The sequence below is a fragment of the Zalophus californianus genome, chromosome 2 (genome assembly GCF_009762305.2).
Source record: "Zalophus californianus isolate mZalCal1 chromosome 2, mZalCal1.pri.v2, whole genome shotgun sequence".
Lineage (NCBI taxonomy): Eukaryota > Metazoa > Chordata > Mammalia > Carnivora > Otariidae > Zalophus > Zalophus californianus.
This window is the reverse complement of record NC_045596.1, coordinates 56,268,501-56,285,861: the sequence shown is the minus strand read 5'-3', so window position 1 is coordinate 56,285,861 and position 17,361 is coordinate 56,268,501. Positions and strand designations below refer to the sequence as shown.

At 35.9% G+C, this 17,361-nt stretch overlaps 1 protein-coding gene across 1 annotated transcript; it reads left to right on the top strand.

Moving 5' to 3' along the window:
- Positions 1-3,826: 3,826 nt before the first annotated feature.
- JCHAIN (joining chain of multimeric IgA and IgM) lies at positions 3,827-11,731 on the top strand. The gene is made up of 4 exons (XM_027599815.2): positions 3,827-3,989; positions 7,454-7,580; positions 9,836-9,916; positions 10,776-11,731. Exons 1-4 carry the CDS (start codon positions 3,926-3,928, stop codon positions 10,978-10,980), a joined length of 477 nt encoding a protein of 158 aa, XP_027455616.1. The 5' UTR covers positions 3,827-3,925; the 3' UTR covers positions 10,981-11,731.
- The last annotated feature ends 5,630 nt before the right edge of the window (positions 11,732-17,361 follow it).

Here is a 17,361-nt window from a genome sequence, read left to right as displayed (position 1 = left end):
AAAGCACCCTGTCCTTCCCTCTCCCAAGAATAAAGGGGGAAAGTCTCTTACCACAAACACTACTATTTCCACAAAGCCAAGTGCTCCAATGATGTCATTTCCCTTTTCCCTCCAAAGTCCTCTAAAGACTAGAGGAGAGAGCTCAGGAATGGGGGTGGTGGTTGATGGCCATAAGTTGAGTTCTGTTCTTCCTCTGGTAAGGCTTGGAGGAAGTGTCTGACTCTCTTTAGAATTTGGGGTACTTAGCCATTCTTGGTTGTTAACTGTGAGCCCTAGTAGCCAATTCTGGGGCAAAGGAAAAATAACTTTATGACTGAGGCTATTGTAGTAGTCTAGGCTAGAGGATAGAGACTTGGACCAGGCTGTCAGTGAAAATGGAGAGAATCAGATAAATTTGAGATATAGTCTTGAAATAAAACCAACAGGATATTGTGGTAAACTGAATATGGGGGAGAAGAAAACAAGGAAATCAAAGAAGAGGATTTGGTTTGAACAACCAGGTGGATTTACTGAGATAAGGAAGACTAGAGACAGTAAAAGATCAGATTGGAAGTGTGAGGGTAGCTTGATTGTCAAGATTACTGTTTTGCCTGGTTAAGTTTTGGATACCTGTTAGACAAGTAGAGATATCAAATAGAAAGTTGGATGTAGGAGTTTGGAGCTCAACGGGCAAGGTAAAGTCTAGAATTATGCCTTTGAAAGTCACATTAAAGTTAATTAAGGAGAGGAAGAGAGAAGAGAGAAAGCTGAGGATCAAACCTCAATATTCACAGGAAAATTCAGCAAGAGACTTAGAAGGAGTCACCAGTGAGATAGGAGCAAAACAAGAAGAGCGTCTTCTATGTCCCAAGAGAATAAAGTCTTTGTCATGATTTGAATATCCCAAGTATATAATAACCTGTGTCCAGAGGAAGTGATGCATTGACCTATTTCAGATGGTTTTTAAGTAAATGCTGAACTCAGACTGCTGTATAGGAAATTGAAACAAAACTTGAGTGGGAGTAAAGAAGGTGAGACTAAATTATCTTAGGATCTCTTTCATTCAGATGAGTCTATCACTGAACCTTTTACTATAAGAATCTTATATATCAATGTCGAAAAATAAATCATTTTTGGTGAAGAATTTAGAACAATGTGGCTCCCAGTAACTTAACTAACTTGCATGGAAAGTGTTCTACTATTCACATTTTACATGTTTTGGTGGGAAGAACATAACTAAAACTGGAGATGAAATGGTTTAAAGATTAAACCAGGACCTGTTATTTATTTATTTTAAAAAGATTTTTTATTTACTTGAGAGAGAGAGAATGAGAGAGAGAGAGAGAACACAAGAAGGGGGAGGGTCAAAGGGAGAAGCAGACTGCCCGCTGAGCAAGGAGTCTGATGCGGGACGCAATCCCGGGACTCCAGGATCATGACCTGAGCCGAAGGCAGTCGCTTAACCAACTGAGCCACCCAGGCGCCCCAGGACCTGTTATTTATATATAATTGTTTAGTGCTAAAACATTATGGAACAAGTCACCTATAGCACAGAATTGTAAAAATAAATAGAAGCTTCAACTAAGTTGTTTTCAATGTAAGCCTATTTATTTTTTAAAAATTACCTTTATTAACCTCTTGCTCTTCTAGAAATAGATAATACTGCTAGTTATCACCCTTTCCCCAATGCTTCTAGTCTATGAATTTTCAAACTTTACTGTACATTAGACTCAACTGGAAGGCTTTCTAAAAATACACATTCCAAGGTCACATCTCCAGAAATTCTGATTGGGTGTAGCCAGGAAATTCATATTTTGACTAGTACTCCAGATGGTACTAGGGAAGATAATCCCTGGACCACACTGAGCAATACACTGGTCCTGATCCTATATTGCAGGTATAGTAACTCTCTTCTGGTGGCAAAGGTGCCACTTGGGTCTCCAGCCCTTATTTTTATTGAGTAATTTCTTTTATTTTTTTCTCTTTTAGATGCATAGTTTACATAATAGAAATACAAAACTGTAAGATTGAAAGGATAGAGACATCAAATATAGAGCTTTTCTTTAGCTTAGTAATTATGAATCAACTAATATTTGCTTTTATAAAAAATAAGCTTTGGGGGAAACTTTTTTCCCCAAGGATTTATCCAACTTGCTTTGGGGAGGAAATCTAGACTTAAGTTTATTTTCAAGGAAATAATGACTTAAACAAAAAAGTATCCAGCTAACTTCTTTTTTTTTTTTTAAAGATTTTATTTATTTATTTATTTGACAGAGAGAGACACAATGAGAGAGGGAACACGAGCAGGGGGAGTGGGAGAGGGAGAAGCAGGCTTTCCGCTGGGCAGGGAGCCCGATGCGGGGCTCGATGTGGGGCTCGATCCCAGGACCCTGAGATCAGGACCTGAGCCGAAGGCAGACACTGAGCCACCCAAACGCCCCTATCCAACTAACTTCTAATTACTCTATTTTGGAGTGAATGAATAAATCAGTCATTTAGAAACTACAGTTAGAAATGAGGAGCTCTTAAGTGTTGATACTTGTTTTGACATCCTGACCAAACACTAAAATAATGTGTTTTCAGATTTGTTTTTTTCCCTAATAGATAAAATTGTTCATGTGAATCCAGTATGTTTTTCTTAACCCCAAATACCTTCTAAGTCCTATGATAGTAGAAATTAAAATGAGAGTAAAGTTTGACAGTATAGTAATATTATATGTTCTAGTGTCTGGCATTTTGTTCATGTTAGACATTCAGTGCATGATTGAAAGAGTGCAGTTATGTGCCAGCCTTTAATAATTAGTTTCATTCTGCCCCCTTCTGCTGTTAGCTATGATATCTGCTTGCCTACTTATGATCCTGAAGCATTTCTTTAGTGCCTTTCAAAATTCTAGGAGACCCTTAAAAAATTAGAGAACTGAGAACCAAAAGTAACACACACATATATATATATGTTTATAAATATATATATATATATATATATATATATATAAACAACACGTTCTTGGAACCAAACCTGCCTAAGAGATAGGAAATTCTAACATGTTGGGGCAGAGGGTAGGGTGATGCCCTGTCCAAAAGCTCAGGGTTTTGTTGACTTGTTTGTTTGTTTGCTTTTTGACACTAATTAATGACAAAAACTTTTAAGAAATAATGCAGGGATTCAGTTTTCTGTTGAGGCATCTCAAATGAAAATCATTTCATGGGTTTATAATTCCAAAAGCTGTTACTAGATTATCAAACACAAGGTCTGCCTTAATGCTATCAAATTAAACCATGGCAACTGATACATCTAGTATCCATCTGTTTCAAATTCCAATTTCATGTTTGAGTTTATAAAATAACTGAAAGCAATCAGATTATGTATATATTATATATATATACATATATACATATATATATGTACACATATATTATGTATGTCATGTAGAATATGTATATTTAAATCTGGTAACTTGGTTAATTAAGGACTAGGAGAAAAAGTTGACATAAGGTACAATTGGGACCTTGAAAGGCTTTAAACAATTTCTCCTCTTCCCTTCATTTACTGTTCTAGGCATAACAAATGTCACATATTTGATTTGAAAACTTTATTATCTAGGAAATGAATTTGAGAACCCCTATTTAAATATTCTTAATGTACTCCTGACTTGAAGTTATTATTAATCTTCATGTTTAATGAAACATGTAAAATAAAGAGTTACTGCATTAAAGCATGGCTTTTGGGGGGATACTTTGGAAGAAAATACAGAAATCTGAGACATACATCTCTGTCCAGGGCAGCATTTAAATTTCTGACTCCAACCGCAGTTGTGATTGTTTTTAGTTTGTTAGCTGCCTGGAGTGTTATTTTAAGAAAGCAGAAGCACCATCATTTGCACACTCCTTATAGATCACACACCTTAACCCTGACTTTTTAGCTTCAGTTTCTTGAAGTGAAGTCAAGATGAAGAACCATTTGCTTTTCTGGGGAGTCCTAGCCATTTTTGTTAAGGCTGTTTTTGTGACAGGTATGTGGTATTTTGAAAATTAACCCACATAAAAGGAAAAATATAACACAGATCTGCTCTTCAGATTTAAACATTTATGTTTGTGCTTTGGTTAGCTAGCTAGCTGGCTACTTTTTCTAACATGCCTTAATCTTTATATGGGCACTGATCTTTAAGCAGAGAAGACTCATTGTAATTCTTTTTATTCTTTTTTTTTCTCTTATTTGTTTGCCTAATATAACTTAGAGAATAAGAAAATATATATTTCTAGATAAGTATTGATAGCTATACTTATATAAATATTCATTTTGAATCTTGAAAGTCAGTAATCTTCTCCTTGAGTATTTTAAATGAATATTCTGGAGAAATGAAGTAGTAATTACTATAACTACAATATGGAATGCATTGGGATTTTACTTCCCCAGAGAGACTAATAATAGTTCTAACAACTTTCCTGGATCTGAGCCTACAGATTTATGATGACACTTTAACAATGTTTAATGTTACACAGGTTGCCTATCACTTGATGTTATAACTTTGGTTATTTTGTTTACTAACCTTTCAAACTACTGTAGAAAATGGAATATGTTCTGAATATAGATGTAATAATTTTCATCTAGGAGGGTAATGATTTAGAAGTTATATAATTTGGGCTGATTGTTTCTAACACTTACTGAGCTTATTCTTAGAACAGGGTATGATGTAATTAAGAATAGTCATTTTACATATATTTTTATACTAATTTAGCATTAGAAATAATGAATTTCTAATATTTACACACAAAAATATTAGTATTAAACATGTACTGTTTATGTATTTATATATATAAATAAATGTTTATGAACATGTTTATATACCTATAAACATATGTGTAAAACATATATAAAAGATCTATCATTTATTGAGTACATACTATTTTCCAGGCATTATGCTAACTGTTTTACATGTATTATTCCATTTAATTCTCATAGTAACCATTTGAGGATAGGTACTATTAATATTTCTAACATATAGTTGCGTCCACTGAGATTTAGAGAGGCGAAATAACTTACCTACAGTCACACAGCAAACACATAGAACACAGGCCATCGACCCTATAGCCCCCGCTCCTAACTTCTATCCTATTCTGCCTGTCTTGGAGAATCACCTTTTAGTAAACTCATTATGTTCATATCTAGTATGTGTTGTTAAGTGTGTTTTCTTATTTGTTTGAACTGAATTAAATTTAACAAATATTTATTGAGCACCTGCTATGTCTCAGGTACTCTTGGAATAAAGCAAGGCACAATGTATAACAGGTTTATTTGGAAAAATATTGCCTGTAAGTAACAATGTTAGAATCTTTTAAGTCTTGGTGAATTGACTGTATTTGCACATTTCCTGGTAGATATATTAGTTTTATTTTTATATAATAATAAACAGTAATAAAAATAGTTTTTTCCTTGGTTTCTGGTAAGAAAATAAATTATATACTATAAATAAAATACAGAACTTTTCTATATTTTATTGAGAAAAACATTTAATAAAATAAGACAAAATCAAAGAGGGAGACAAACCATAGGAGACTCTTAACTATAGGAAACAAACTAAAGGTTGCTGGAGGGGAGGTCGGTGGGGGGGTGGGGTAACTGGGTGATGGACCATAAGGAGGGCACTTGATATAATGAACACTGGGTGTTATATGAAACTGATGAATCACTAAACTCTATCTCTGAAACTAGTAATATGCTATATGTTAATTAATTGGATTTAAATTAAAAAATAAAAAAAATTTAAGAATCATGAATATAGGAGTAGGGAAGAGGACACCATTTAAGTCATCTTATTCTTTTCAAAATGTTAAGAAGAATTATGTTATTATCTTGATTTCATAATGTTTCTTCTTCAATACTATACAGACTTTTATCAGAAGATGTATTAAGAAGTTATGAATAATTCCATGATAATGCATTGTAAAGTACGTCCAACAATTAGAAGTACAAAACAATGGTCTTAAATGTTTTTGTAATGACGATTATCATCAAGACTGAAATATTGCAATTAGGTCCTCTCTGCTTTGGGACACCTCTGAAATAATTAGACTTCCAGTTACGATTATATCTATCCTGATCATTTAACCTTTGTAACTTGAATTAATGTGCTAAATTTTTTTTTAAGTTGAGGTTTGATGGGAAATTTTAAAGGCCATTTAGTTAAAATTATAGAAATAAAAAACGTATTTAATGGGTTAATTTTATGGTAGTGGGTTATGAGTTTTATTGTTTGTTTTAAGTACCCTACATTGAGTAAAAGCTAACATTGGTAAATTCTATCAAATTCAGCATTCTGGTTGGGAAATTGTACTGTAGTTTTGCAGGATGTTACCACTGGGAGAAACTAGGTAAAATGTACATGGGTTCTCTCTCTAGTATTTATTATGACTGCATGTGATCTAAAAAAGTTTAATTTAAAAACAAAACAAAAATATATCAAACATTATGACTATTGTTTAATTAGCACTATTAAATAAAGTTGTTATTGATTCTTCAAATACCTCTTAACTGATCTAAGTCCAGATAATAAGAAATTTTCTTTGTTTATTCCTTGCAACACCTACCAGACCTCTTTGTCCAATATTCAGATTAGACAATAAATGTTGATACTCAGAGTTAAGGCTTTAATGGTCATCTGTGTATCCATTCACTTATTATTTTTTCTGTAAACAGCATATTATATTAAATAGAGCTTGTACCTCACAATATTTTCTAAATTGTTTTTGTAAATTCATAGCACTTTACATGTATATATGCCATATCTTTTAAAATAATTATAAGAAATAGTAATAAATATAGCACTTATTATTTTATTTGACTGAACCATTATGCCATGATAACCTGATTGTTATTATGAAAAAGAAGAATATAATTAAGTTTAGGAAAATTATAGTAGAGAATACTTAAAAGTCTCACAAAGTAGGGTTATCTTGGGGAAAATGTGCCTGTTTTTAACTCTAATCCAACCCATGGATGAAAAAAAGTGTATAAATGGGAGTTCAGGAAGGATGTGACACTTCAAACTGGGACTTATAAAGTCTAATGTTATTTTTTGTTTACTTTTGAATAATTACTTTGGTCTGAGAGACATCTAGTCTAGATTTTTGTTTTCTCTATCATTTTGTCATTTGGCACTGATTTTTACAAGGCTACATTATTCAGAGAGCTGTGCCTCTATTAAAAGCATTAGATGAAAACTAGAATTCTTTCAGCCTGGGTTCCCACAGACTGGGCCAAGGAAAAAGAGAACAATTTGTTTGGAATGCATTTGGGTTTCCTTCACAATGCTGTGAGGTTCCACTTAGCATTTTAGATTAGGAAAGAGGACAAAATTGGAGAAAGCTGAAACTGATCAACCATAAAACTTAGTTTTTCTACTGGAAAAAAGATAAATTAAATAAAAGTATAGAAACAGACCTCCCCCCCCCTTCTTAATATGTTTTATCTTTCAAGCCCAAGATGAAGATGGAAGGACTGTTCTTGTTGACAACAAGTGTCAGTGTGCCCGGATTACTTCCAGGATCATCCCTTCTCCCGAAGATCCTAATGAAGACATTGTGGAGAGAAACATCAGAATTATGTATGTGGCACTTTAAATTTCTTTCTTTTTTTTTCATGTTGTAAGCAGAGATACTTTCCTTTATTAGCCATTGTTTGAACGTATTGACGGTTATACCTATGTCTCTACTCTTTTTTTTTTTTTAAGAGAGAGAGTGAGCAGGGTGGGGAGAGGGGCAGAGAGAGAGGGAGAGAGAGAATCTTAAACAGGCTCCATACCCAGCATGGAGTCCGATGTGGGGTTCTATCTCACAAACCTGAAGTCATGACCTGAGTGGAAATCAAAAGTTGGTCACTTAGCCAACTGAGCCACACAGACGCCCCTCTACTCCTCTTTTTGATGTGTAGCACTTACATGAACCTGTTTTCATAGATAATTATGTATGTGTTTATATGCATAGACTTTACATGAGGATTAAGTAGGCTAAATGGACAAAATTAAATATGCTAGTGAACAAAAGCATCTAGGACAGTGTTTGAAAACCCACAGTAGATACGCATACATGTGTATTATCTTTCTCATTATTTAAAGCTTTTCCTGATATTACTAGAGCCTTTACAATCTAATAAAGAATAGATCCATTCATTCGGCAAACATTTATTGAGAGCTACTGAATGCCACTGAGGATTAGAGCTGGTGATACAAAAATTTATATAAAGCACAGTCCATGCCATCAAATAATTTACAGTCTAGTAGGGAACTTCAAACAATTGAAAAGGCATTACAATACAGTATTATAAATGCTGTGACAGGAATCAGCACAAGATGTTATAGGAGCACTAAGGAGGGGCACCCAGTCCAATCCTGGAGGGTGAAGGGAGAGTGGCAGTGGGAGTCAGCCAGGGATGTTTGGAGTTAAGTGGTGCAAGTGGCGGCTAGCGGGAGTGACCTGGGTAAAGGTGTGTGGGGAATGACAGGGTCGGTAGGTGAGGCAGATCATTCCAGGAAAAGGAAACGGGTGCTGTGCAGATTGTATGAAATCATCACATAACATGCATCCCATGGTACCAGACACACCAGAAGTACTTTGTAAATGTTAGAACTCTTGCTGTTTTTGTTATTGTTAAGACTTGGAAATGAGAAAAAGCATGGTAAGTTTGTGGGATTGCAAGCAGTTGTTTCCAGCTAGCATGTAAAGAGGGTCGCATGGGGAGAGATGGGGCTGGAGAGGTGCAGGCGTATCATGAAGGGCCTTCTATGCCATTGTAAGCATGCTCTGTTTTCTGGGTGGAGACACTGTAGGTTTTAAGCAGAGAAGAACATTAGGCTTGTATTTTAGAGGCCATTTTGGCAATAATGTGGCTAATACATTGGAGGGGTCAAGACTAAAGGAGGGTATTGCTACAATCTAGGAGAGAAATGGCAGTGTCTTAAACCAAGTGCACAGATTGCAAAGAATGAGAATCAACTGAACTGTGAGATGGATTAGATAGCGGTCATTACAGAGAGGGGCCCTCAGGAATGGTATCTAAAGTTTTGGCTTGATATCTATGTAGATAGTGCTGCTAAATCCATCCTCATGTTTTCCTTTGTGTCATTTGATGAGGAGGAATGATGACATATATGAAAAATGTAAAAATGAATGACATCATCTCAACTAGTTGATAAGTGTTACCTACTTTTTCATGGAACATCACCAAATCAAGAGGTCTGGAGTCCAGTTAGTTTTACTACTTAGTTGTTGTGTGAACTTGGGTAGGTCATTGAGATCTCTGATTTATAATTTCTGCATTCCAAAAATATGGATAATAATATCTGTCCATTTATTCCACAAATATTGAACATATCCTACATGACACACATCTAGAAAGGCACTGAGAAAACATAAATGGTTTTGCCTCAAAGAACTTATGTAGTCTGGGGAAGCAAATTCTTTGTAGAAAAGCGACTGTGATATGGCATTTGTTATAATAAAGATACGTGAACTTCAGTGAGATGAAAGAGAAAGGAGTTTGTTCAGAAGTGAGAATGGATCATCATAAAGAGGGGAAAACTTGAACTGAGTTTTAAAGGAAAAGCAGGGATTTGCCAGGTAAGCAATGATCATTGACAGAGGAGTTTCTGTGAGGTTTATTTGGAATGGGAAATGTTTAAAATATGGCAAATTACTGTGAAATCTGAGTAATAGTATTCCTGTAGAGTGGTTTTAGAGTGCTATAGAGTGCTAAATGTACTAAATTCCTGATGAAATAGTAAATACTGTCCCGGCAATATGCCTGTTATCAAAAAAGCAATATCTGTTAGTTTCATTATTTTGATTTCTTTCTTTTGTTTAGTGTTCCTCTGAACAACCGGGAGAATATCTCTGATCCCACCTCACCAGTGAGAACCAACTTTGTGTATCATTTGTCTGACCTGTAAGAGATTTTCCTTCATGCTAATATAGATATGGAATTTAATAACTTTAAATTTGTTAGTAGGAATGTTTCTGAAAATGCGGGGTATAAACATTTACCAATGTAATTTGAGCTTTTGAATACATTAATTTCTATGTTAATTATTAGATATCATAAATTTTTAAAACTTTATCACAGATAAAAGTTAATTATAAATTCATTCTAAATAAGAAATTATTGCCAGTAGTACAGAAGGGCCAATTTGTCTTAAGTTAAATAATTGGATTTCAGACATATTAACATTCAGGTGTTTCTTTAGAAGCTATGGAATCCAGCATCAAACAATTTTTTTTAAAGATTTTATTTATTTATTTATTTGACAGAGAGAGAGAGTGAGAGCAGGAGCACAAGCAAGGGGAGTGGGGGAGGGAGAAGTAGGCCTCCCGCTGAGCAGGGAGCCCGATGCGGGGCTCAATCCCAGGACCCTGGGATCATGACCTGAGTGGAAGGCAGACATTTAACTGACTGAGCCACCCAGGCGCCCCCAATTTCTTTTTCTTAAAAATATTCTGCCTTCCTTGTCACTATAAAGAACTTGTTTAATCCAGGATACAGGTGGGAACAAACCTAAGAAGAGTAGAATTTGCTGTATGGTATAGACAAAACATCATATTATCATATCATTAATTATATTGTTTACTTTCAACTAATTTTTATATATTAAAGGTCGAAAACTCCCATTAGCTATTGTTGTAGAGTAGCTGAGGTCTGAAAGGAGTTGCGAGCAAGAGCCAGCTAATTTTGGATAGAAACGAATAGTCACTCAGATTCCGAGACAACATTTGATGGGGATTGTCAAATGAATATATTTATTTTTCAGCTGTAAAAAATGTGATCCTGTGGAAGTGGAGCTGGATAATCAAGTAGTTATCGCCTCCCAGAGCAATCTCTGTGATGAAGACAGTGAGACCTGTTACACCTACGACAGAAACAAGTGCTACACAAATCGGGTCCCATTTACGTATGGTGGTCAGACCAAAATGGTGGAAACAGCCTTGACCCCAGATTCCTGCTACCCTGACTAATTTAAGTCATTGCTGACTGCACAGCTCCTTTTCTTGAAAGGCTCTTCATTTTGATCCAGAAGTTAATATATTTACTACCAATGAATTTGAAACAGTGATTTTTTTTGTCAGTATAAAACTACCCCCCAAATAGAAATAGTAACATTATTATTTTTATTGAAATTGCTTTTCAACTGTATGTTCTCACTCTAAGTATTGAAATCTCTCATAATCCTTGCCCAAAGGGGTATACGACCTTAAAAATATGATTTCTAGCATTTAAAAATAGACAAGAGAAGAAAATAAAACTCAAAGAGTAAAAATCAGAAGACGTAATTAAATTTCACTTTTTTTTTTTTTTGGCCTTGCCTTGGAGAGCCAGAGCTTTTGCACCTTTCAAACTATTCTCTCTTTAAAAAGTATCATGTGCAGAGAAAATTTATATGTAAACATAGGTCAATTACATGTCTTCCCTAGAAAAATAATAACTGGAAAACATGTTTTGGAAATATTTGCAAAAATAATTTAAAATGGGATCTCCCTTTATGAGACCAATGAGCCAAAAGTGACATAATTAAATGCATAATTGAAAAATATATTTTGACATAGTGCAGATTTGGTGGCAGATGATAGACTTTTTTTTTGATAATCAGGATAGTGTAAGAAATTCCCACTGGAAATCATCTATGTTGTAACTGAGTCTGTTGAAATATGTATCCAAAATATGTATTCTCTAGCACAGCTTGAACAATTAAATAGATTCATAAGCATATACCTGTGTGAAATAATTTATTGAAAAGTTTACTAGTGTTAACTTTGTTGCATGTAAGGTAAAATATAATTTATTACTGATGAGCAGTTTGTAAGTATGGTATAATTATGCATTAATCACTGAATTCGTACATGCACATATTTGAAGTAGCTTTGTCATTTAAATCTAAAATTAAAAGGCAAGGTCCCTCTTGACAAACATAATGTTTATCGTGGCACATAAAACTTCTTATGGCAGAAAGCCAAGGCCACCTGACAGACATATCCACGGGTTCTGTGGAAAGTAAATGCTGACTCTGGATTTAAAGTAACGGGAGGCTGATTAGTAAAAGTCAGTTTCTGAAGAGGCATTGTTCTGTTTTCTTTTTTTTTAAAATGGTAACAGTAATTTTTCATAATTTCCACTGTGTTCATACTGATTATTCAGTGTTGGGGATTTTTGTTGTTGTTGTTTTTGGGGGGATAAAGCTGGGACACTCTCATGCTTCAGTAGGAATCATAGTTGATGCACTAAAGTCACATCATTCTTGACTAATCTAGTGTGTGGTTTTGGCCAAGTTTTTGAATTTTATTTAATCAGTCAACATTTATTAAATATCACATGCAAGGAACTATGCTATATTTTTTGGTGATTAAGCTGTAATAAGTGCCCTCAAAACAGTCATCACCACTCACTCCCTAGACATCTGCTCAGTTGTCATCTTCTCATGAAGCTCACCCTGTTTTTAAAAACTGCAAACTCTCCTTATCCTGGTTTATTTCTCCCCATGTACTTATCACCCTCTAGTGGACTATACAATTTACTTATTTATCATTTTATGGTTTCTCTCCCCCACTAGAGTGTAAGGTCCACAAGGGCGGGCATTTTTATTTTGCTCAGTGATGTATCCCTAGCACCCAGAATAGTGCCTGGCACAATGAGATGCTCAATACATATTTGCAGAATGAATGAACATGAATACAGCTTACTTGAGGAAACAAGACATATGCATAAATAATGACAATCATTTGACAGAATCTCATAAAGGCCAACAAATAGGGTCCAAAGTGTTGTGAGAATTTATGGGGGACTTCCTTTTGGGGAACGTGATCAAAAAAAAATGTGACCAGTGGCGCCTGGGTGGCTCAGTTAAGCGGCTGCCTTTGGCTCAGTTCATGATCCAAGGGTCCTAGGATCGAGCCCTACATCGGACTCCCTGCTCGGCGGGAAGCCTGCTTCTCCCTCACCCACTTCATCTGCTTGTGTTCCCTCTCTCGCTGTGTCTTTCTCGGTCAAATAAATAAATAAAATCTTAAAAAAAAAATGTGACCACTGATTGACCCATGAGCTGGACCTGGGCACTTAGAACCTTCTCTACCCCTCCCCTGTCTTTGGAATGTGGGTTCCTCTAGCCTTTCTCACTCCTGGAGGCTGCTCCAAGGACATTGCCTTGAGATAGTGATGTGGTGTTGAAAACACCTGCATGGTATACATGCTTGAGCCCAGTTAAGGCCTCTTTATAAGATTTTAAGATTTGGTGGGCAGGTGCGGGGATCCATGCATCCTGTTGCTGCCCAAGACAAGCCTCGTATGTAAGTTCCCTTTGTTGTTATTAAATTGCCACCTACCAGCATGGAGTGGCCTGCTTCCTTCTTTGGTCTATCCCTGACCTCTGTGTCAAGGGGCTGGTTTCAGATTATACCAGGAAAGTTCCCCCAGAGGTCTGTGAACCTACATTGCTGCCCTCCCCGCCCCCAGTTTTATTGAGCTATAATTGACATATAACACTGTATAAGTTAAGGTGTACAGCATAATGACTTTGCATATGTATCTGCTGTGAAATGATTATCACGATTAGTTTACATCGTCACCTCATACAGTCACAAAAAAATTTTTTTCCCCTGTGATGAGAAGTTTTAGGTGGAGACTGTTTCTGTAGATGGTCCTTTGCTCTTTCCCCATCCTTGCTTTAGTTTTTCTGCATACCCAATAGAAAACATTTTGGGGGGACGTCTGGGTGGCTCAGTTGGTTAAGCATCTGCCTTTGGCTCAGGTCAAGATCCCGGGGTCCTGGGATCGAGTTCCACATGGGGCTCGTGCTCAGCGGGGAGCCTGCTTCTCCCTCTGCCTGCCACTCCCTCTGCTTGTGCTCTCTCTGACAAATAAGTGAATAAAATCTTAAAAAAAAAAAAAGGAAAGCATTTTTGGTTGTTGTGGACATTGCTGCCATAAGAGACTCTTAACCAAAGGAAACACTGAGGGTTGCTCGATGGGAGGAGGGGTGGGGAGTTGGAGTAACTGGGTGATGGACATTAAGGAGGGCATGTGATGTGATGAGCATTGGGTGTTCTATGCAACTGATGAATCATTTAAAGTCTACTTCTGAAACTAATGATAGACTATATGTCTATATGTTAATGAACTGGATTTGAATTAAAAAAAGTTTTTGTTCCCATGTTGCAGATTCTTGTAAGAAAGACTCTTATTCCAGGGTTATTGCCTCATTAAATGACAGCTGAAAGGACTGCAGACTTACAGTTCTGTAGGTCTTCCTTCTTTCAGAAGTTCAGTTAAACTCTAAGACCCAGCGTTATTAATAACAATTTGGCCACTTACCATGTGCTAAGACACCAATCTAATGGTTTTATTGAGCATTAACTCACTCAGTATAAATCCAGAGCAGCTGTTGGCTCTTAAATGAGAGTTGTTAAAAAAAGATTAACATTCATTCATACGTTTGCCTGTATCAGTGGATACTTTAGCAGGGAAACACAAAGGAATCGGTGTAGAAGAGGCAGCTCTGAAAAGAAGACGCTTGGCTCTTTGCAGGACACTTATTTGACTAATGGCTCCAGTATGAATTGCTGTGTTTGTATGAGAGGTCCATGAGCGTCTGCTCTCAGCCAATAATGATCGAGTATGGCAAGAATACCAAGATGGGCTCGTTCCTGGGAGACACAGGACTCCCGTGAGGGGTGATTGACTCGACTCCCCAGTCAGCTTCACTAAAAATTTCTTGGCATTGCACCACCATTAGATATCATCTACCCAACCTTCCTTCCTATCCTCTTCCGTCCACATGGGCCAGACCTGCATCAGGGTCTGATAGTTCTCCCAGTCTTCTTGGGCTCCCACCCACATTCTCTTACAGGTGTTTTTTCTAATAAATGCCTTGCACCTTTAATCTCATCTTGGATTCTGCTCCTGTGGGGCCTAAATTAAATTAATAAGGCCAATTATGAGGTATCTGATCTAATGATGGTGCTATTGAGCATTCTTCACATGCCAGGCGGTTCACCTATGCCATCTCGTTTAATCCTCACACTAACTCTTTGGGTGTTACTTTTATATTCTAAACGAGAAAACCAACTCAGTGGGTAATTAACAATTTGATCGGTTCATTTGTCTAGTAAATGGCAATGAAAACTGAACCACTGCTATAGTCTTAACAAATATTAATAGAAGCTCTCTGGCAATCATTTATTCCCTCTATAACATTTTCTTACAACTCATGAAGCATTTCGAGGTTAATGTGACCAATTCATTGACCTGTCAAAAAGTCAATTATTTTTGTACTTTTTGTCCTTTCTTTTTAGTTTGAATTAAATGGATATTTTTAAAAGACAGGCATAAGTGGGTATTATTGGTGAGACTGTTTTCCTTCTGTATAGTTCTTGACAGGTTAGCCATTTACCTAATTGAGCACATTCAGCACCAATAAAGAAAAATTACGCTAATTAACAGTAAGAGTAATGCTTTTTGGTACTAAGCCCTTAGAAGCCAGTAGACCCAAGCCAAGTGTTTAGTTTTCACTTTAAGACTATTATCATTTCTAATTGTTTTATATAACTTGATATTCAAAATGAGTCATAATTACAGTACTGCATCATAAATACACCAATGTATACACATTCATAATCAGACATGTAGGGACTCCCTAACCTAGAAGCAGTGAGATAGGAAAATTAACCTTTGATATATTTCCCAGGTCTTGGCTTTGGGGTGGCAGTGTAGTATAGTGAGTAAATCCATGGCCCAGGTTGAAATACAGACTAAGTGACTGAATGACAGGTCAATAATGGTAAGTTCATTGAATCTAAGATTGAAAAATGGGAGTAAAAATTAGTGTCTTACAGTTTTTTTAATACAAAACCCCAATATACATAACGTATGTATATCACTTAGGTCAGCTGTTGCAGCATTCACTAACCTTCTGTAAACTGCTGTGGTTTTTGTTTGTTAATTGTTTTTTGGCTCTTCTTTCTGCCCAGGCAACAAATCAGGGGAAAAATGTAAACATGTATTAGATCAGTGATTGCATGAGACTCACTTGGAGGACTCATTGTAACAGATTGCTGGACCCCACCCCAAGAGATTCTGATTAAGTAGTTCTCGGATGCATCAGGAGAAATACCAGGTGTCAAAAATTCCCAGGTGCGGCTGTTTGGGAATTGCTTAGGAACCACAGCGTTAACATTCGAAACCTCCGTTGCCCCCTGGTGGTTGATTTATGACATACAACGCATATGCATTTTAGTACACCTTTCATTTAATGCTCGAAACTGCCCTATGAAATAAGGACTGTCTTCATTTTACAAATCACCAAACTGAGATAGTAAGAGATGAAATAATAAAATAATCTTTTTAAGATTTTCATATAGTATATGGAGAACCTATAATTGGATCCAAGACTCTCAGACTCCAAAGCCAGTGCTTTGGAGGTTATCCCGAAAATAAAATACATTTTCAGACCGTTTCCCTCAATAATTCCACTTCTGAGGAAATAATAAAAACTATGGACAAAGAGGTATACAGATATTTATCACAACATTATTTATGATAACGAAAATTTATAAGAAACTTTACATCTAGCATCAAAGGGAATGATAGTATAGGTATATTTCTGAATATTTCACAGACAATGAAAATGAAGCATTAAGTATTTTTAATTATATAGAAATTTCTTATATAATGTGAAGAGGGAAATGTGGGATATTTCATAAAAGAATTACTTTAAGACCCCTGTCTCTCATACACATATATGAAAGAAAATAGGACAAAATATTAACATTAGTTGGTAGGATTATGTATTTTTGTTTCCTTTTACTTTTCATTAGTTGCCAAATATTCAACAGTGAGTGTGTATTTTGTAATTAGAAAAATATTAATCATTATTAATTTTTATTTTATATCAATTATATTAAAATTTGGGAAATTCTGAATTTCTATTCATTTATAAAATGTATTCAAAGAAAAAGCGATGTTTATTTAGCATCCATTCTGTGCTCAGCACAGTGCCAGGTGTTATGAGGCATACGCAAGAAGGATGAGAACTGGGCCTCGCTTTTTAGGAGTTTTCTTTCTCCTTCTGTAGGCAGAACTAACAGGAAAAAAGTAATATTAAATATAAAAGATGATGTGCTGTGAGCCCTCAGGGGAGCTGGGGATGTTGGGGCTGGGGTAGTCTTGGAGGAGATATTAATGAAATAGAACGGAAGTAGAACTTCCTAGAAATACAGGAGTCATGCAGAGACAGGAAGAAGTATAAATGTAGCCTTGGCCTGCTCCTCTTTCTCTTTGTGTTCTCTATTCCAATTACATGCTTTATTTATGCATGTCCTTTCAAGTTGGTAATATTCAGTTTTTTCAGT

What these genes read in the sequence shown, in the direction of transcription:
- JCHAIN (XM_027599815.2), top strand. Translation starts at nt 3,926, where the DNA reads ATGAAGAACCATTTGCTTTTCTGGGGAGTCCTAGCCATTTTTGTTAAG. An exon ending in TAAGGCTGTTTTTGTGACAG is followed by an intron (nt 3,990 to 7,453) that starts GTATGTGGTATT and finishes TTATCTTTCAAG; the next exon opens with CCCAAGATGAAGATGGAAGG. An exon ending in GAGAGAAACATCAGAATTAT is followed by an intron (nt 7,581 to 9,835) that starts GTATGTGGCACT and finishes TCTTTTGTTTAG; the next exon opens with TGTTCCTCTGAACAACCGGG.